At 55.5% G+C, this 19,944-nt stretch overlaps 1 protein-coding gene across 1 annotated transcript; it reads right to left on the bottom strand.

The window, feature by feature from the left end:
- Window positions 1-6,336: 6,336 nt before the first annotated feature.
- On the bottom strand, window positions 6,337-17,872 carry LOC144277660 (uncharacterized). The gene is made up of 5 exons (XM_077838593.1): window positions 17,437-17,872; window positions 16,236-16,290; window positions 11,695-11,840; window positions 8,278-10,905; window positions 6,337-6,764 (listed from the first exon to the last, which is right to left on the bottom strand). The coding sequence occupies exons 1-5, from the start codon at window positions 17,870-17,872 to the stop codon at window positions 6,337-6,339; spliced, it is 3,693 nt and encodes a 1,230-aa protein (XP_077694719.1).
- Between the last annotated feature and the right edge of the window lie 2,072 nt (window positions 17,873-19,944).

Genomic DNA, 19,944 nt, shown 5'->3' with positions numbered 1-19,944 from the left:
TGACTTCCCCAACCAGTGCCTGATTGTTGGAGGGGCTCTCTCCTCTTGTTGCTGGGGGCTCAGTAGGGGGCACTCTCCCTTAGCAGTCAGTGTTGGCCCCATTGTCACACCAGGGGGTGCCTTGTTGCAGGGAGCAGGGCGGGAGCTCAACAGGGGGTGCTGCTCCATCCAATCAGTGCTGGCCCCAATAGACAAAGGCAGGATCATTCCTCCCATTGTATGGGTGGGGAAACTGAGGCCCAGTGCGTTACAGTGACTGTCCCAAGGTCCCAGGTGGAATCTAGCAGAGCTGGGAATTGAACCCTGCTCTCCACAGGCCCCCTTGCGTGTCTGATTCCTCTGGGCTCTCCCTAGCCCAAAGGGCAGGCGGAGCAGGGCAGAGTTGATCCCTGTGGCTGTGGGAAGAGGGGCCATGGAGCAATGGTGGCTGCTGAGCACAGCAGCCTCTATCTGCTGAGCTGGGGCTGTCCCCTGGTGGAGGTGGTGGCCAGGTGATTCTCTCTCCCCGGTGAAGAGGGGGGAAGGTTGTGCCTCTTCAGCTGCCCCCCATGGCAGCTGCCTGCTGGTGGGAACATAGAAATCGCCAGGCCAGGGCATGTGCCCCCCTGCTCCACCAAACCCCGTATCCCTGTGGTGGGAGCGCCCACCAGCTACTGCTGAGGAAGGTGGAAGGACCTGGTGGATCTCATTCTGGGCTCTGGGGGAGAGTGATTGAAATGAGGCATAATATCTCTGCCAAAGGAGAATTACAATTCTGTAAACATCCAAGTCAGAGCTTGTTGACCCTGGTTCCATGGAGGAGGAGGAGGAGGAGGACAGGACTAGTGGGAGGGGACTTAAAAGAGCAAGAAAGCAGCAGAAGGGATCTAGGCCCAGATCCTCACAGGTGCCTAGCTCCCCTTGATAGCAATGACTTCCTGTTGATTTCAAAGGGAGCTAGCTGCCTAAATCCCTCTGGCCATCCAATTTATCCAGCAATATCCGCTAGGAAACAATAATCCTTAGCTCTCCCCTAGCACCCTTTACAATATCCCTACTTTATAGCTGGGGACACTGAGGCACAGAGCAAGGATGGGACCCTGCAGAGTCCCAGGACAGCATCAGGACAGGTCACCCTGTAGAAGTGGGACTAGAATCCAGCTCTGATGCCCTGTCTAGCGCTTTGTCCCTGGGAAAAGACTTGGAGATCTTTAACTGCTTTGGCAAGGCTTGTGCTGCCCCCCCCCCTTTTTTTTTTAAGTGCCCATCTTAAGATGCTTCTGGGGCCTTACTCAGTGAGGGGATGCTCATACTTTCTGAAACCAGACCCTCCCCTCCCCCACCCCCCTCTGCTGCCTCTTTAAGGCCCTGTTGATTAAATCCCCACGCCAGCTGTGGGCCACCCAAACAGCCTGTGCAACAAGAAAGAGATGGGAGATCATCTCTGCTCTTGGGGATGGGGGGAAGTGGAAGAGCCAGTGCAGGTTTGGGAAGCATCAAAGGTTGAAAATTTTATGACAGCTTTGAAAGACTTTGCTTAGGGCCACCGTCCCTCCGTCTCCTCCCTAAAGTCTAGGGTGGGGTTGTGGCTATATTGTATTCACTGTAACCAAGGAGGGTTAGGAGATTCTTTGATTGGGAATTAAGGGGTCATCCCCAACCTACAGAGCAGCAGCCCTGCTCTAGTGTAATTCTACAAACCCAGGGGCTTCCCATGCAGCAGAGTGGGACTCCAGGGATGCAGGGGGTTAGAGCAGAAGTCTAAGGCTATGGGGTGGGAGGTCAGGTTGCTGCAGCTCAGCTGCCAGGGGGTGTGGCCCTGGGTGAGTTGCAGCAGCCCAGCTAGTGCAGGTGTATTTAGCTTCTGAGCTAGCTTGAGAGAAAGCTTAGCATCAGTGTGGACAGTTCTCTGAAAACATCCGCTCACTGCAGCAGTGGTCAGAAAGGTTGTTAGGACCTAGTAGGACAAGGACAGAAAATCCCACAAGCCTATGCTATAAACCCATGGGCATCCCCCCAGCCCCTTGAGAACTGTGTGCAGTTCTAACTGCCCCATCTCAAAAGGATCTAGGGAACCTGGGAAAGGTTCACAGAAGGGCAACAAGGATGATCAGGGGTTGGGAATGGCTTCTACCCAAGGGGAGACTAAAGCAATTTGGGCTTAGATGGGTAAGGAGGGGGTATGATAGAGGTCTAAAATCATGACTGGCAGAAGAGTTGTATTGTGGAAAAGGAGAAGTAACAAAGTGTGGGGGGAGGGGTCAGCTGATGAGATTAATAAGAAGCAGGTTTAATACAAAGACAAGGAATGTAAAATAATGGTCTCAGAAGGAGTTCTTGGGCAAGGGATCAAAGAAAGCCAACATCGTGGGATGTATTAGCAGGTGTGCTGTAAACAAAACAAGAATTCTTCTGTGCTGATTAGGCCTCAACTGGAGTCATGTGTCCAGTTCTGGGCACCACCTTTCAGGAAAGATGTGGACAAATTGGAGAAAGTCTAGAGAACAGCAACAAAAATGATTAAAGGTCTAGAAAACGTGACCTATGCGGGAAGATTGAAAACACTGGGTTTGTTTAGTCTGGAGAAGAGAAGACTGAGGGGGGTGGGAACATAATAGTTTATGTACATAAAAGGTTGTAACAAAGAGGCGGCTGAAGAATTGTTCTTAACTGCTGAGGATAGGACAAGAAACAATGGGCTTAAATTGCAGTGAGGGTGGTTTAGGTTGGACAGTAGGAAGATCTTCCTAACTGTCAGGGTGGTTAAGTTCCAGAATAAATTGCGATGGGGAGTTGTGGAATCTCCATCATTGAAGGATTTTAAGAAGCAGTTCGACAGTCAGGGATGGTAGAGTTATTACTTAGTCCTGCTTTGGATGCAGGGGCCTGGACTAGATGCCCAATTGAGGTCTGTTCCAGTTCTGTGAAGTCTTTTTTCCATACAATTACCCTGTGGAACTTATTGCCAGGGTGATAGCCCAAAGTATAACTGAGTTAAAGAAGAACTAGATTAGTTCATGGAGAACAGGGCCAGCACTGGCTCTTGGCCAGGGATGTAACCCTCTGCTTGCATGGATGTTAAACCTCTGACTGCCAGCAGCCAAAACCAATGTCAAATCACCTTGCCCTGCTCTGTACATGCTCCCTGAGGCTCAGTCTCCAGCAGTGGCTAATGGGCGAGATGGACCATTGGGCTGACAGCTGCAGCTTAAGACCCTCATGTGTCAGTAAAGTGGGAAACAATAGCACCTTGCAGAGGTTGTGATACATGCTTGGATACCATCAGGCCAGGGGTGATGTCACTTCACCAGGGCATAGGAGGACCACACTGAGGCAATGGGACTGTGTATTGGCCTAGACCACTGATGCTGTCCTGGGAAAACAGCAAGGGGCTGGTGCTTGAAAGGCCAGAGGACTAAGAGTGATCACAAAAAGCATTTTCCATATGCCCAGCCCAAGCCTCAGGCCTTCCCTCCCTCAAGATAGCACTTGGACAAAGAGGATTATTTGATGGAGACTACGAGCCAGTTATTACTAAAGGCTGCTGCTTGTTTGCAAAGTCTCAACTTCCTGTAGTTGAGTTCAGGCCCAACCTTTCAATAATATGCTGTAAGATGGTTCCCAAGGAGGGGGATAATCCCATCACCACACCTTCCTTAGGCACCTGTGAGTAGGAGGCAGTTCTTGGCTCAAGCATGGCTCCTGTTTTCACCTCAATCATGTAAAATCATCAACCATAGCTACTACTGGCCTCTGGTGAAGACAGTGACCTGGCTGGAGCCTGCTACCTTCTCAGAGAAGCTGCAATGGTGCATACAGCCCATTCATCCTCCCCCCCTGCTCAGAGCATGGGTTCAAGAGCTCTGGAAGCAGAGAGGTAATAGAGCCTGCTAGTCAGGTCACTGCCTTCTCATGCAAGCTTCAGCCAGTCTTTTCCCCCTCTCTGTGCCTCAGTTTCTCCTCCCACCCTTCTTAGGGTGTAAGCTTTGAGATGGGGCTGGGTGCTGCACATTTAGGCCATCCCTATGGGCTTCCCTCTCAATTGGGGCCTGTTGGGGTTATTGGACTTGGTGAACCAAGGTTTAAAACTCAGATATTGCCAACCGGTGGCACAGAGATCCCCTTTTCCACTCTCCCTCCCACTCCATCCTAGGTCACGAAGGAAGAGCCCAACACCAGAGCATTTAATTCATCTTTATTAAAAACCTAAAGAGTCTCTTAAAAAAAAAGCCACAGCTGTTGTTTAAATGAGTTTCCTGTTCACAGTTTGTCATGTTAAAATGAAACCAGCAGGACACACACTTCATCAAAAAGGCCACTTGCTCCACTACAGCTAGGTTCCCTACAGTTCACGACAACACCGTTACACACATTAGCAGGCTGTGGCTCTAGGGGCGGTAGGCTGAAGAACCACGTCCCTCTCCGCAAGACGCAGCCTAACCGCACGGACGCCCATTGACTGGGAATGGCTGAAGAGCTGGGCTCGTCTTCGGCCCATGCTTTCCCCTTTGAGATCCAAGTGTTGGAGAACACAGGCCTATCCCTTGAAGATGGCCAAGTCCAGCTGGCTGAGGGGCAGGAGGCTGTATAGAGTTGCATGGCTGGCTTGACATCTGGCTCCTCTAAACTTCAGTAGTGAGCCGTGGCTAGGCCATGGCAAGAAGCCTGCTGCCACCTCTCCATGGGCGGAAGTCAGCCAGCAGCCTTGGGGTTCCTCCAGCGAGGAGCTTCCCCGTGGAACTTTATGGAAGATGAGCAGAGTTTGGTGCCATCCATGGCTTACCTGAGGACCTCCGTGGGCATGGAGAAGAGACCCTTGCTGTGCTGAAGAGCACCAGAGAGGTCCCCCGCCACAGCATCCAGCCCAGCGCCTCCCCTGGAGCCGAGCAGCACAGTAGAGGGAAGCAGGGCTGAGCTGTTATGGTGGAGATGGCACCATGGGGCCTTCCTCTCTGCCACCAGTAGTCAGGAGGCTGGATCTAGGCAGAGGCTTCTTGTAAGCCAGCCTGCCCATAGACACAAGGGGCGAGCAGCTAGGGACTGCTAGGATGCAGGGCTGCCACAAAACACACCCCCTTGCCAGAGGCTTGGCCCCTGCAGGAGAGGAATTCCCAGCCCTCCTCCAAGCCTCTCCACCCCACTCTGCCCATGACCCTCCCCAACCCCCTGCACCCAGGCCCGACCTGAGGATCCAAGCCTTCAATCCACCCCCCACCCATCCACCACCAGGGCTCTTTCAGCTACTGGAGTTTTGGCTGGGCAGCGGCAGTCAGAGAGCAGATCTGTGCATAAAGGCTACACCCACAGCAGCAAAAAGCAAACACAACAACTCCACACCCCCACAATGCAACAGCAGGAACGTCAGCCAACGCCTCTGCTCTCTTCCAATGCAGCAAGCAAATCATGTCAAACTACCCCCATGCATGCAGCACAGCCCCCCAGCCCCGGTCCATGAGCCCAGCTCCAAGAGCTTGGTGGTGGGGGGGAAGAGAATTAGAGAACATTCATTGAAGAGTTAGTTCCAGCTTTAAGGCCATGTCATTCTTCCTCCCCCCATCCTGCCACAGGCTAGACAGATCATGGACCCAGCTGACCCACCCCAACTCTTCGATGTCTTCGAGGGGGAAGAGCCCCTGGGCAAGGAAAGCTCCACCGCCGCCATGGCTTCGATTCTTCCAGCTACACCATGGGCGGTTGGCACTGTTCTCCTGAAGGAATGAGGCCTCTTCTAGCAGCGGGTGGGAAGGAGGTGAAGAGATGGGCTTGGCTGTTTGAGAACTGGCTGGGAACTGCCAACCCCTCTTCCAGCCTCTGCCGAAGAACCTGTAGATTTTAGATCCCTTATGGAGGCCACCAGGGCTAACGAACTAAAAGGGTCTCTTAAGGGACCAGACTCAGGAGGTATGTGGCAGGCAGGGGCTCTTATGGGCTCACCCCACCTTAGGAAGGGGCTTGCAAAAGAGAGTTTTGCCCATCCTGCTGTTAACCCTTCACCTGCAGGCTCTGGGAGCTCCATGGAGCTGGGGAAGAGGGGACAAGATCAGAATTCAGACATTTGAAACCGAAGTCAAGGACTCGGGGGAAGCAGCTACGTCTCATCCCAGTGCAAGTTCTTCCAGTGGCCGCCTCCGTCTGGTTACTTGGGAAGCCACTTGCTCCACTGTGGGCCAAGAGGTAGAAGGAAAGTTCTGCGTGGCTGGATCAGAGGCACTGGCCAACCCACCATGCATGATCCCCCAGAAAAGCCAAGGGAAGGAGAAGAGCAGGTCACAGCAGGGATTTAAGCCACAACAGGCAGAGTCTTCAACTAGAGGAGGTGTGGGGAAGAGGGGGTGAAGCCAGTGTGGGTGGGGGAAGTCAGTGGAAGGTCTCCACCTCCACCACCGTCCAGTCGCCCTGGGGAGACGAGACGTCCTCGGGGGAGAAGCTGGTGACTGAGGTGATGCTGGCCCGAGACTCATCCAATGGTGACAGCAGGTCTGTCCACTTGCCGAGCTCCACCTCACTCATGACAGGGGCCCCTCTGCCCCCCACTGGCATCTCCCCAGTGGTGGAGAAGAGCAGAGTCCGGCTGATCAGCTGCTGCATGACAGTTGCTTGGAGGCTTCCCAGGTGCAGGGGGGCCTTGTCACGGGGGTCAGCGGGCAGGAGCTGGCAGCTCCCATCCTCCTCTTCCGGCACCTGCCCAGGGGTCTCTGCGCCTCCTTCCACCTCGTAGATGGTGGAGAGGATTTCAGGGGGGCAGGGCCCCCAGGAGAAGGGCCCCAGGCCAGCCCCACTCTCACCTACAACAGGGCACAGGAGCACGGGTTGGAGACAACAGCCCATGGGGAGGGGTGTCAAGACGGACGAAGGACAGACAGGGGGCACCAACAGGACAGACTGCCATAGGCACACACAGACAGGCAGGGAGGAGAGTCCAGGCAACATCCAGGGTTAGCCCATTCGACACCACCCCACCCAGGCAAGATGCCCAAAGCGGCTTCAACTAGGAACTGGCTCCTACTTCCCCGCCTATGGCCAGATCTTCGGGATGCCTCCATGGCAGCGATACCCAGGCTGCCAGCAGCTGCCCAGGAGGGAGACAAGGTCTTGGGGGCAGTATCCTAAGCAGAGCAGCTAAGGAGAAGGCTAGTGGCGCCATCACTGCTTCCCCCCCCGAGATGGTCTTTGCTGGGTGGAGCTACTCCTGCTGCAGTGAGTTGGCTGATGGACGCAACATTAACTGCATGTCTGGGTCCTGTACTGCAGCTAGGGACCCGGGGTTTAGCACCAAGGAGGACAGAGTCTGGTGGGAGATGCCTAGATTAGGTCCATCTCCTACCAGCCACGAAGCTTCCATTTAAGCACAATGCGCTGGGACCAACCTAGGCACAGCATCCTTCGGCTGTTAAAGTTATCTAGCGTCTCCATGACGACCGCATCACTGAAGCTGCCCATAGAACTAGGCCTCGGGTCATGGCAGGGGCCTGGTTTTTCGGCTAGATCTGTCCAAGCATCAGGTGCTCTAGTTCTCAAAACTATGGTCTGTGGACTCAGGAAAGTTCCCTTGGACCAAAACATCCAGGAGATGAGGGCTGGTGGGGTCTAGAAGAGTCTGCCCACCACATGGTGGTCCAGGGAAGGCTTGAGACGCTCTCAGCCCCATGAAGAACTTCCATGTGGTGGCCAAACTATCTCCTGGAGAACTCATGGCAACAGAACGTCTATGGCTAAGGCCAGACGTTCTAGTCTACTGCTAGGCTACAAACCAAGCAGTTAGACATCAGCCATGATAGATGGCTGCTTCCTAGCCCCCACCCCAAACCTACTTGGCTCTGCTTGCTGCTGCCAATCACCCCCCCCGCCCCCGCTCCCTCTAATCTCCCCTCCCCAGCCCAAGCTAAGGTAAGAGTCCTGCACAAAAATACAAAGAACAGGCCAGGAGGTCAGATCCAGATAAGTGACTCTTTATTCAACGTACTGAAAGGCTAAAAAGTTTGGCCCCCAATCCTCCACCCAGAAAGGGAAGAACATTAAAATACAGATGTCTTCCCCCTAGGTGCCCATGATCCTGGGGGGAAAGCCTGATCTAGACACAGAATAATGTAGGCTATGAACGAGGGACTGTACAGCAATGTCAGACCCTTCTGGCTAGGTGGGAGATAAACACCGGGAGAGGAAGAGGGGGAACACTGATGGGGCGGGGTGGGGGAGATTCCCTTCAGCAGGGGGTACTATTGCACATGACTGAGTTAAGCTTTAAGGTACCTCGGCGATGGCACTTGGCCACACATGGCAGGCTCCTCTATACGTTACCTGCCGCCGGGCCACGGGGAGCAGTGCCATAGGGCTGGGAGGCCGGTTCCTCCTCGTCCGCCAGGCCCATCTGCAGGGGGCGTTCCAGCTGGCAGCCCCAGTCCCTGGGGAGGGAGATTTTGCTGTGCTCTTCTGTCTCGGGGAGGCTGGCCGGCTCGGCGCCCTTGGGGATCTGGTCTCTGGTGTTCTCGGTCGAGTGCTCTTCGCTCTCCAGGGAGGAGAGGCCGGGGCTCTTCCCGCAGCTGTCGGTGGAGGGAAGGTGGAAGGCAGCATCGAAGGAGGTGGCCGAGTTGGTGGAGGCCGGCGTCCCCGTGCCAGCATCACCCGAGCCCAGCTCCGACTCCTCCAGGGACGGCTTGCGGGGCGGGGAGGCCGCCCGGCACACCAGGGGCTTGCCCATGGCAGGGAAATCAGGTTCCTTCAGGAGGTCTCCGTCCAGCTCGCCCTCCTCCTCAGAGGACACTGTGGGCAGGTCACCTAGGAGCTCGTCTGCTGGGAGGGTCTCTGCCTCATCGTCCCCCTTGTCCATGTGGATCCCCAGGTCCTGCTCCCCCGGCAGGTCCTCCAGGGGGCTGCGAGGGAAGGTCTGTTCTGGCTTCTCGTCCGACTTCGACTCCACACCAGAGCTGCTGTCGTACTCCCGCAGCTCCTCCGGGGTGCTCGTCTCACTGCTGCTCTTGCCGGCCAGGTCGGGGCCACTCAGCGTGCTGGACTTGGAGGAGCGGCTCTTGGGCGGCCCCTCCGACTCGGCGCTACTGGACCACAGCTGCCCCGGGTGCAGGGGGCGTTGGGCTGGCTCCTGGGGCAGCTCCAGGCTCTTCAGGGGCAGGCTCTGAGGCTTGTGCATGGTCACCTCGGGGCACAGCGGTGACCCCCGTTGGGCATGTGGCTCTGGGTCCTCCAGCACATCAGCCCCACCCTTCAGTAAGGGCTCCCCTTCTGCAGACCCCACCTTGGCAACGTCTCCAGGAGAACCTAGGTGGTCGTATCCCAGCTCGGCTTCCTCAGGACTTCTCAAGGTGACTCCGGCCAGCTCAGCAGGGAGAGACCCTCCAGCACCAGAGAGGGACATGCCAGGAGGAGAAGCAAGACTGGGTTGGTCTTCAGGGCCCTTGCTGTCCTCAGGGAGCTGTTCTGTGGGAGGAGCAGCCGCCTCCCCTGGCTCATGCCCTGCACGGACAGGCTCTCCGCTGAGCCCCTCTATTCCCTGGGAAGCATCCACTGCCTCTGTACTAGTCATTCCTTCAGCATCCAGATCCTCCATCTTTCCAGAGCCCCTGCGAGCGCCCTGTGTTCCTCTCTCCAGGGGAAGAGCATCCTGGGTCTCCTGTCCATGCCCTGGCAGGGTCAGAGAGAGACTCCCCTCGTTCTGCTCCCCTCTCAGCTCCACGGCTCCTGGCTCTGCCACATCTTCCGGGGAGACCCCCTCCAGGCCAACCCGAGGCAATGAGTCCATCTCGTGCATTGACCACTCTGCCTCTGGCTGTGCCGGCGTCTCTTCCTCCCACTCCCCCCCTGGCTCTGCCGGGTGCTTCGGTGACATGGATGGAGATTGCCATCTCCCTGTGCCACCCCGAGGGATCTCTTCACTGAGGGGCAGCATCTGGGAGGCCCCGGCTGGGCAGGAGGAATCCAGCTGGGCTGGGGCCAGGTAGGTCATGTCCTGAACCGCTCTTCCTTTGCCTTCCGACCACAAGTCCAGGTGCTCAGCAGGCATCAGGGCTTCCTGGCAGGGCAATGGTTCCCCCGCGGCTGCTAGGCCAGTCTCACAGGGGTCTAGAAGCATAGCTGGGGTGTCCACCAGGCTCTGCTCTGCCTGGGGTGTGAGCATCTCATCAGGGAGCTCTGTGCCCACTGGCTTTGGCCCCCAGGTGCCTGCTGTGGGCAGCATCTCCCTGGGAGGAGAGCCAACCCCTTGTGGTGGGGAGAGACCAGTCAGCTGCTGGTCTCCAGGACAGCTCTCTTGGTGGGACAGAGGCTCAGCTGCCACCATCTCTGGGCCAGATGAGCCTCCTCCTTCCTGGGGTGCTCCACCTCCAACCACCCCTTCCAGGTCCCTGACGGGTGTTTGCTCCCGTGAGCTATAGGCTGGAGGTGCTGGGAGCAGAGCATCCTTGTCTGCAGGGACCGGCTTGGGCAGGAGCGGGCCCACCTCTGGCGTTAATCCTTGCTCATCCAGAGGCCTCACGCCGCCCTCAGGGGCTGCCCTTTCCGTGCCAGGCGGGGCATCAGGAGAGGCCACAAGGACATTGGCAGCAGCTTCCTTGGCCTCTCCTTGCCCTGAGGAAAGCAGCTTTTTCCTGGGCACGGGCACTGGCTCCAGGTTGTAGCTAGCCTCTTTCTTAGGGGGCTTCTTGCCAGGGCTCCCAGCAATCAGCCTCTTCGGGGTGGAGGCCACCGCTCTCTGTGGGGTGGCAGGACGGCTGCCCCCTGCCTTGGGAGAGGTCTTCGGCCCCGGAGGCCCTGGCTTCTCCAGGCCCTTGGGAGCGGCAGGGACTGGGTGGCTCTTGGCCTTGGGCTCCACCGGGAGCTTGGCTTTGGCAGTTTTGACCTGGCCAGCAATCTTGTCGAGAGCAGGGTTTGAGCCAGCTAGCCGGGCCCTGGAGATGGGGGCAGCTCTGACGAGGTCTGTAAGGGACAAGAAAGAAGCCAGGTCTCAGGGCCAGGCTGCAGATTTATAGCCAATTGGAAGTGCCTTCTGGGGTAACAGACCAGGCCAACAGAGGGCACTGTGAGCTGCTGCAGCACCCTGGGAAAGCCACTGGGTCCCACGAAAGTGGCCCAAGTACCACCTCACTCCATGGGGCAAGGATAGAGCAGGCTTTAAGCCACCTTGGTGGTAGTCCTAATGATGGCCCTGCCCACAGAGTCACTGGGAGCAGCCACGGGGCTGCTCCAACTCATGCGCTCCCTTAGGAAATGAGAGAACATCCGTAGTGCAGTGCACTCCAGCTGCATCCCTAATGCCCAGGGCGGGGAGCTGAGCCCTGGGATCGGCTCCATGCTGGCTGGGGTCCCCGTGCCCCCCAGCATGGTGGGTCAGGGAGAGACTCTCAGAGGAGCTGAGCCCTGAGCAGCACGTCGGGGCACTGGGGTAACATAGTGGGGGGGTTTGGGGGGTGGAGATCGTTCCTTGGACATCCCACCGCTGGGCGAGCGAGCGGCAGCAGCCCGCTGCCCGTTGCTGCGGAGGAAGGGCCACCCCCGCTCCTGCCCAGGGTCAGGGGCAGCCCGGCGTCCCAAGCAGGCAGCAGCCTACGAATACACCCTCGCCCTTTGCCCCCAGGCACCCTTCCCAAGGGATCCAAGCAGACCCTGGGTCTCAGACGCCCCGGCTGCCCGCGCGGTGGAGTCACCGTAGCTTGCTGGTGTCAGATCTAAGCCGCCTACCAATGCTTAGTCGCGAGGCGTGTGTACCTTTCTTTGCGGAGGCGGCCGTGTTCTTCTGCTGCTGTGGTACTGCTGAGGCCTGGCCACCAGGTGGCGCCATCTGCTTAGGTTTGGCCATGGCTGGTTTGTTACTGGCCAGGGCTCTGGTGTACTCCGTCCCTGGAGCAGGGGGTCTGAAACCAGAACAGAGAGGGGTGAAGGGAGAGAGAAGCCAGCAGGTGTTTGTCTCATGCAGTCAACAGAGATGGGTCCGTGTCACACCCTGAATACCTGGATGTTCTCTACGCTTCTCCCATGCAGAGCTCAAAGCCCTGTTCTCCCCACTCTACATATGGGGAAACTGAGGCACGGGGCAGGGCAGTGACCTGCCCAAGGTCACCCAGCAGGCCAATGGCAGAGCTAGGAATAGAACCCAGGTCGCCTAAGAGCCAGTCCTGTGCCCTGTCCACCAGAGGGACCAAGTGGTACAGCCCAGGGGATGCCAGAGCAAGCTCCCCCAGTGCACGCACTGCTGCGCCACAAAGGGGCTGCCTAGTACCAGTCTGCAGTGGTCTGAGATGGATGTTCCCAACCCTGACTGGGGGACTCCTTGCTCCCTGACTAGCTCGAGCAGGGGTCACTGTATCATCTGCGCACCTCACCATCTTTACTGCTGTTACTCCAATGTACCCAGGAGGGGAAACTGAGGCAAAGGAGACAAAGTGGTTTGCTCGATCTCACACAGGGAGGCTGTGGTGGTGCTGGGAACTGAACCCAGTGTCTCAAGTCCCCAGCTTTTTAGTGGGACCCAGCGGCTTTCCCAGGGTGCTGCAGCAGCTCACAGCGCCCTCTATTGGCCTGGCCTGTTATCCCAGAGTTCTAGTCACTGGGCCGGCCTTTTCTTTCTGCACCGAGAGGCACTTGGCCACCTACCAAACAAATCCAAGCCATCCAGGCCCTTTGCCAGCCCAGGAGCTTAGGGCCACGTTCTTGCCACGTTCTTGCAAGTAGAGGCTCACCCTCTGGAGAGCTCTGACTGGTGCCCCTCCAACACCCCCTTTGTCTCCCAGCTGCAAGCGCCCTCGGCAGGCAGGGCGCATTGCTGCTGCAGCGCCTCTGAACACAAGTGCTGAATCCATCAGTCTTGGGGTTACAGTAAAACCCCTTCCGAATCACAGCCGATTAGCCCCACCATATCCACACTGAAGGGCAGCTTGCCGGGCCTCCCCGGTGAGCCAGAGCCCTGGCCTCCCCCCAGTGCTGGGATCAGGGTTTTGAGAGAGAAAACGGGAAGAACATTTGAAGTCCCATTCAAAGCAGAGTTTCCCGCTAACCTGCCTGGTGGGGTGCTGAGAGCCCTCTAACCCCACTAACACACTGGGGGAGTGAAACTGACTAGCCGCTCAAGTGAAACTGACAAGCTTGACTTATCTCAGGAGAGTGGAATTAAACAGCCAGCTCTAATGGCAATGGATGAGGGAGACTCACCTCAGTCACATCTCCGCTTTAATCCCAGCTTAAGTGCCCTACCTGTGGTCCTTTGCACCAAAGCAAGAGGGCTGCCAAACTAGAACAGCATCTGGTGTGCATGGCAGTCCAGAACCTCTCATTGAGAGTCTCACGGCGCTTCCCCCTGCCCTGACCCCCATCCCTAGCCCCATGAAGTTGTGAGACCCCCTCATCAACCTCTTTCTGGGGCTGACCAAGATGCCCCTGAATCAGCCCAGGAGGAAGCTGGACAGGGAGGTGCACTGCAACTGTGGGGCCTATTTCCAGCCCCACTGGTATCCTGTCTCCAGGCAGAGTTCCTCTGAGCAGCAGGTGGCCAGGGTTCTCTGCTCAGAATCCCTGTCAGGTGCCCTCATTTTGACACACACCCCCCCCTCGCCCCCACATCCTTGTTTTCACATGTGTTGTCCCAAGTCCTCGGCTGATGGGGTGGGGGTTAGTTTTGGGTGGGCCTAGCCCCCACCCTTCCCAGAATTCAAACAGGCCAGTCCACATGGGAGCCGGGAACTGGGCACAGTGTTGGCTCAAGCTTTCCCCATTACCTTGAGGCATTCAGTAAAGGTGTGCTGGTGAGAGTTGGATTTGCCTTTTAGCTATACTTTTTTTTTTTTAAGCCATCTAATTGAAGACAAAAGTCCACTTCCCCCAGAAGAACAGGGCTGGAAGGGAGCTCAAGAGGTCATCAAGTCCAGCCCCCCAACACTGGGGCAGGACCAAGTACACCTAGACCATCCCTGACAGCTGTTTGTCCAACCTGTTCTTAAAACCCTCCAGTGACGGGGATTCTACAAACCTCTTTTGGAAGCCTGTTCCAGATCTTTAATCTAATTGTTCAGCGTAGTTAAGTTTTTCCTAATATCTAACCTAAATCTCCCTTGCTGCAGCTTAAGCCCATTACTTCTCATCCTACCTTCAGTGGACATGGAGAACAATTGATCCCAGTCCTCTCTCTAACAGCCCTTCATGTATTTGAAGACCATTGTCTGGTTCCTCCCCCCCCAGTTTTCTTTTCTCAGACTAAACATGTCCAGGTTTTTCGCTTTTCTGCACAGGTCAGGTTTTCTAACCCTTTGATCATTTGTGTTGCTCTTCTCTGGACTCTAATTTGTCTACATCTTCCCTAAAGTGCGACGCCCAGAACTGGATACAGGACTCCAGCTGAGGCCTCCCCAGTGCCGAGCAGAGCTGGACAGTTACATACGACGCTCCTGTTAGTACACACCAGAATGGCATTAGCCTTTTTTGCAACATTGTTGACTTGTCCTCTATAAGCCCCAGATCCTTTACAGCAGGATGACCACCTAACCAGTTATTCTCCATTTTGTAGACGAGCATTTGATTTTTCCTTCCTAAATGAAGTACTTTGCATGTGCCTTTACTGAATGTCATCTTGTTGAATTCAGACCAATCCTCCAATTTGTCACAGTCATTTCGGACTCTCATCCTCTCCTCCAAAGTGCCTGCAACCCCCCGTTTGGTGTCATGTGCACATTTATAAACTTACCCTCCGCCCCATGATCCAAATCGTGAATGAAAATACTGACTAGTACCAGACCCAAGACTGACCCCTGCAGGACATCACAGCACTGGAACAACTACGAGTACGACCAGTTGCGCACCCACCTTTCCCTAGTTTGCTTATGAGAGAGGATCACTTGGGACTGTGACAAAAGCCTCACTAAAAATCAAGTTACATCATGTCTATGGCTTTCCCGCCACCCACTAGGCCAGAATGGGTGAATGGACTTTAAGAGAGGGTGATGAACCATTGGTACAGCTTCCCAAGGGGTGTGGTGGTTTCGCCATCACTGTATGTCTTTAAGAATAATCAAGCCTGGATGGTTTTGTTTGTTTTTGTTTTTAAGGCCACTCCCTAGTTCAGCCACAGCTCCCGAGTCATGGGACTCCTGTGTTGTGCAGGACATGAGCCCAGGGGTCTCCTCTAGCCTTCCAGGAAGAATAGCAGTAGCTATTTCTTGTCATCTCTTTGGTTTGTTACATAACAGGAAAAAAGCCACCGTTGGGTCCCAGATAAGCCTATTTCCCAACTATGCACAAAACAAGCCAGGCCTAGTCACCTACGGCCTGCTGCTCGGACAGGTTCTGACTGCTCTCAAAACACGGGGGCCAGCAGTCCAAAGGGGACGCTGCCTTGTTCCCATACACTCCAACAAACATAGGCCAGACAAGCCACCTGGGGCTTTGTGCATCAGGCAGGTTCACATCTGTCTGAGCCAATGCATCTCTTGTAGAAAGACATCCAGGCTCAATTTAGAGGGATGGAGAATCCCCCACAGCATTCTCAGGGCTAAAAATTCACCCTATTTCTAATCTGAATTTGGCCGGCTTCAACTTCATTGATCTCATTTGGACTTCGGCTGCTAGATTAAAGAGCCGTCTACCACCAGAAGTCTCCTCCCCCCTTTGGGATATTTCTGTCTCATGATATGCAGAACCACAGTCCATCTGTAACAGGAAGCATTTACTGAACCACAGACAAGCCTCCACTTAACTCATGTCCCACTTCTGTCTCTGTTGTTTACCAGGGACCACTCCCTGACTGGAATGCTATGCAGCTCAGGGACATCTAGTGGCTGAACAACATACTGCCAGTGAACATCCCACCACACACTAATGAGAGAGAAAATTCTGAAAGGTTTCGAACACAGAGTCTGTTTCCGTCTCATCTCATGCTCTCCCAAGTGCTGCCTCTGATCTGGGACGGTTTTCCTCTGGAAGTTCCCCTAGATCAGGGACTCCTGCTACCAGCCCTTCTCATGCTGTTATTCGCGTGATTGCGTCTGATCACATTAGATCAGGTAGCACACACACCCTGCACGTGGCTCATGGCATTTGTCTCTGCCTGCTGCTCCAGGTGGGCTGGGGGTCCCAAGGGCAGGGCCTTGCCTGATCAGGAGCCATCCCACATGGAAATCTCATCCAGACCCCATCAAATGCCAGCCTTCCTAGCACCACCATGTGCCCCCTTGCTGGTATCCTAGGGCAGGCTTTTTACCCAGCCCCTCCCACATCTGTCCCCATAGTATCAAGAGCAGCCAGCAGGCAACTTCATACCATACCTGGAAGGGTTAGCAGATTCCGGTTTCTCAGGCTTCACTGAGGCCGACTTTGGGACTAGAAACAGGGAGAGAGAGAGACAGACACAGCTTCAGCGCCCGGAGATCTGAGGTTACTGATGAGGCTGCTGTTCCAATATCAATGGACATGGAGTGGGGGGGTGCGGGGGGGGGTGTTTCACGGAGAGCACAGGCTGCGTTCCAGTTCCACAGGGGTGGACGCGGGTGCAGAGAGCACAGGCCGACAGCTCTGGAGTTTAGCCCTGAAGTCTAGAGTAAGAAGCTGGAGGGGCTGCCCAAAGCTCTGGGCAGGTAGGTTAGTGCCAGGGCAACGGGACTCCTGGGTTCTATTCCCAGCTCTGGGATCCAAGAAGTCAGGGCACACAGGAGAGGAAGCTGGCGCTGTCCCCATCAGTGCAGTTGTTCCACCCTCCGTGGAACGGGATTTAGCTTTGGCCCCTCTGGCAGAGGGGCCGAACCCCATGGCAGTGGGAGGACGGGCACCTGGCCCGCTAGGAATGGGGACTATGATCTGCCACACTCGCTGCAAACAGGGGCCTCTCAACCACCCTGGCTATCACTAGTGCAGGGGAAACCAGGGGTTCTATCCCACTCCCCCAAGCCAGGCCACGGTGTGTGTGGGAGGGTGTGAGACTAAGGGGACCCTCCCCCGCTAAGCGCTTTACCTATCATGCCATAGCATGGCATTGCCCTGCCCCTGCAGTGGGACAGGATGCCACAACGTGACTCCCTTATCAGCAACACCAACCCCTGACCCCAGTCTGTCAGAGCCCTGCCAGCAGTTTTATTTGGGGGGTTCTGATCACAGCCCAGCACACCCCTCCCCCCTTTATTATAGAGCCATAGTGAGAGCCCCCCCTTCCAGCCTTCCTCCCCCCAGTCTCCTTACAGCCTTCTATCAGCCCACAGGGGACTTTCTGCACTGAGCCTTCCCCAGATCAGGACTGAACCGCCCTGGCGTAGGACAAGGGGCTGAGGAACAGGCCCTAAGGCATCTGTAGGGCCCAGTGATCCCAGCCTGGTGCCACCCACTAGGGTTGCCAATTTGGGTTGGACGTATTCCTGGAGGTTTCATCACATGACAATCTTCAATTACTCAAGACTCCAGGACAATCCTGGAGGGTTGGCAACCCTACCACCCGCCCAGACGGGCCTGGTGTTGGCAGGAAGGCGAGGAACATACCCAAGGCCACAGCTGGGACCGGCGTCTTCCTCACGGCCTTCAGCTGCCCGGCCTTGCCCGGCCCAGCCTTCTCTGAAGGCTTTGCCCCACTCTCGCCCGCCGGCTTCCTGGCCACCGCTTTGGCCGGAGTGGGCTTGGCAACGGCAGCACCAGCTTTGGGTGCTGATGCTGCTGCCGGTGGCTTCCTCTGCGAGGCTTCGGCCCTCGGGGGCACCCCATTGCTGAGCGGCTTGGAGCCGCCACCCGGGGCCGCGGGGGGATGGGCGTGGGTGGTCGCAGGCCGCCTAGCTCCAGAGACGGGGGCTGATCTCACAGCGTTCTTGGCAGGCTTGGGTTTTGCTGCAGGCTGGCCAGCTGCTGCCGCCCCTTTCCCAGCAGTTGCCGTGCCATTGGTCTGGGGCGGGGGGGGCCCATTGGCAGTAGCTTTGCCATCCATCTTGTGCCACCCAGGTGCTGGGCAGGCCGTCTGCCCCCTCCAAGGTGATGGAGAACAGCCAAATCCTCCTCTGCCTCCGAGCTAGGACTGAAAGAGACAGACGTTAATCGGAGAGGGACCAGTTCCGCCCCACTCTGCAGCACCTCCAACTAAAGCTTTGCCTCCCCCACCTCCAGGGAGGGAAATCTCTACTAGCCAGGGGCAGAGCTGAAAGATCAGCCCCCCCCCGGTAGCACACCAGGTTAGAAGCCCTGACCTCCCCAGACCTGATGGGAAAGGCCCATCCCCACGCTTTGTCCATTGATCCCATCTTCCCTGGCCACCTCTGGCTAGTAGCCTCTGAAGCATTCCAAGCACCAGGAAGAGGGGGCTCTCCTCCATCAGGCCCCTTAACAGTGGGGTGTCTTATCCCCTCCCCCAATCTTAGAGGGACTTCCCCCTACCTCCCCCCCCACCCCATGAATAGCTCCAGCCCTGGCATCCTCCTCCTGCTCAGCCTTGCCAAGGGGCACAAAACAGTCAGTGCTGGTCACTTTCATGAGTGCCCATAGACAGAGCAGCCATGAAACTGACTAGAGCCCATACAGGTCCCCATGGTTAGGTAGAAAGATGAGCAACAGAAGCGCAACAGAGCTGCCTGCAGGTTCAGGAAGGCAGTGCTGCATTGGGAAAGACTTACAGGCTTAAGCACGAGTTTAACTTAAAACACAAAGTTAAATTCCGCAGCAGTGGATGTCAACTGCCTGCCCCTCCACACAGGAAGGGTTCCCACTCTTTTGGAGCTTGGGACTCAGACTTTAAGGTCAGAAGGGACCATTATGACCATCTAGTCTGACCTCCTGCACAACGCAGACCACGGAATCTCACCCACCCACTCCTGCAATAAACCTCTCAACTATGTCTGAGCTATTGAAGTCCTCAAATTGTGGTTTAAAGACTTCAAGGTGCAGAGAATCCTCCAGCAAGTGACCCTTGCCCCATGCTGCAGGGGAAGGCAAAAAACCTCCAGGGCCTCTGCCAATTCCTTCCCGACCCCAAATATGGTGATCAGCTAAACCCTGAGCATGTGGGCAAGACTCACCAGCCAGCCAGATACCCAGGAAAGAATTCTCTGTAACAACTCAGATCCCACCCCATCTAATATCCCATCACAGGCCATTGGGCATATCTACCACTAATAGTCAAAGATCAATTAATTTCCAAAATTAGGGCTATCCCATCATATCATATATATGTCTCCTCCATAAATTTATTGAGCTTAGTCTTGAAGCTAGATATGTCTTTTGCCTCCACTGCTCCCCTTGGAAGACTATTCCAGAACTTCACTCCTCTGATGGTTAGAAACCCCTTCATCTAATTTCAAGTCTAAACTTCCTGATGGCCAGTTTATATCCATTTGTTCTTGTGTCCACATTGGTACTGAGCTTAAATAATTCCTCTCCCTCCCTGGTATGTATTCCTCTGATATATTTATAGAGAGTAATCATATCTCCCCTCAACCTTCTTTTGGTTAGGCTAAAGAAGCCAAGCTCTTTGAGTCTCCTTTCATAAGGCAGGTTTTCCATTCCTCGGATCATCCTAGTAGCCTCTCTCTGTACCTATTCTAGTTTGAATTCATCCTTCTTTTTTGCCTTCCTCTGTAGCATGGGGCACGGGTCACTTGCTGGAGGATTCTCTGCACCTTGAAGTCTTTAAACCACGATTTGAGGACTTCAATAGCTCAGACATAGTTGAGAGGTTTATCGCAGGAGTGGGTGGGTGAGATTCTGTGCCCTGCGTTGTGCAGGAGGTCAGACTAGATGATCATAATGGTCCCTTCTGACCTTAAAGTCTATGATTCTAACACATGGGAGACCAGAACTGCACACAATATTCCAGGTGAGGTCTCACCAGTGCCTTGTATAACGGTACTAAAACCTCCTTATCTCTACTGGAAATACCTCTCCTGATGCATCCCAAGATCGCATTAGCTTTTTTCATGGCCATATCACATTGGCAGCTCAGTCATCCTGTGATCAACCAATACTCCAAGGTCCTTCTCCTCCTCCGTTACTTCCAATTGATGCGTTCCC

This window comes from Eretmochelys imbricata, chromosome 20, assembly GCF_965152235.1.
Source record: "Eretmochelys imbricata isolate rEreImb1 chromosome 20, rEreImb1.hap1, whole genome shotgun sequence".
Lineage (NCBI taxonomy): Eukaryota > Metazoa > Chordata > Testudines > Cheloniidae > Eretmochelys > Eretmochelys imbricata.
The sequence above is the reverse complement of the archived record's forward strand: the minus strand, read 5'-3'. Positions and strand labels throughout refer to the sequence as shown.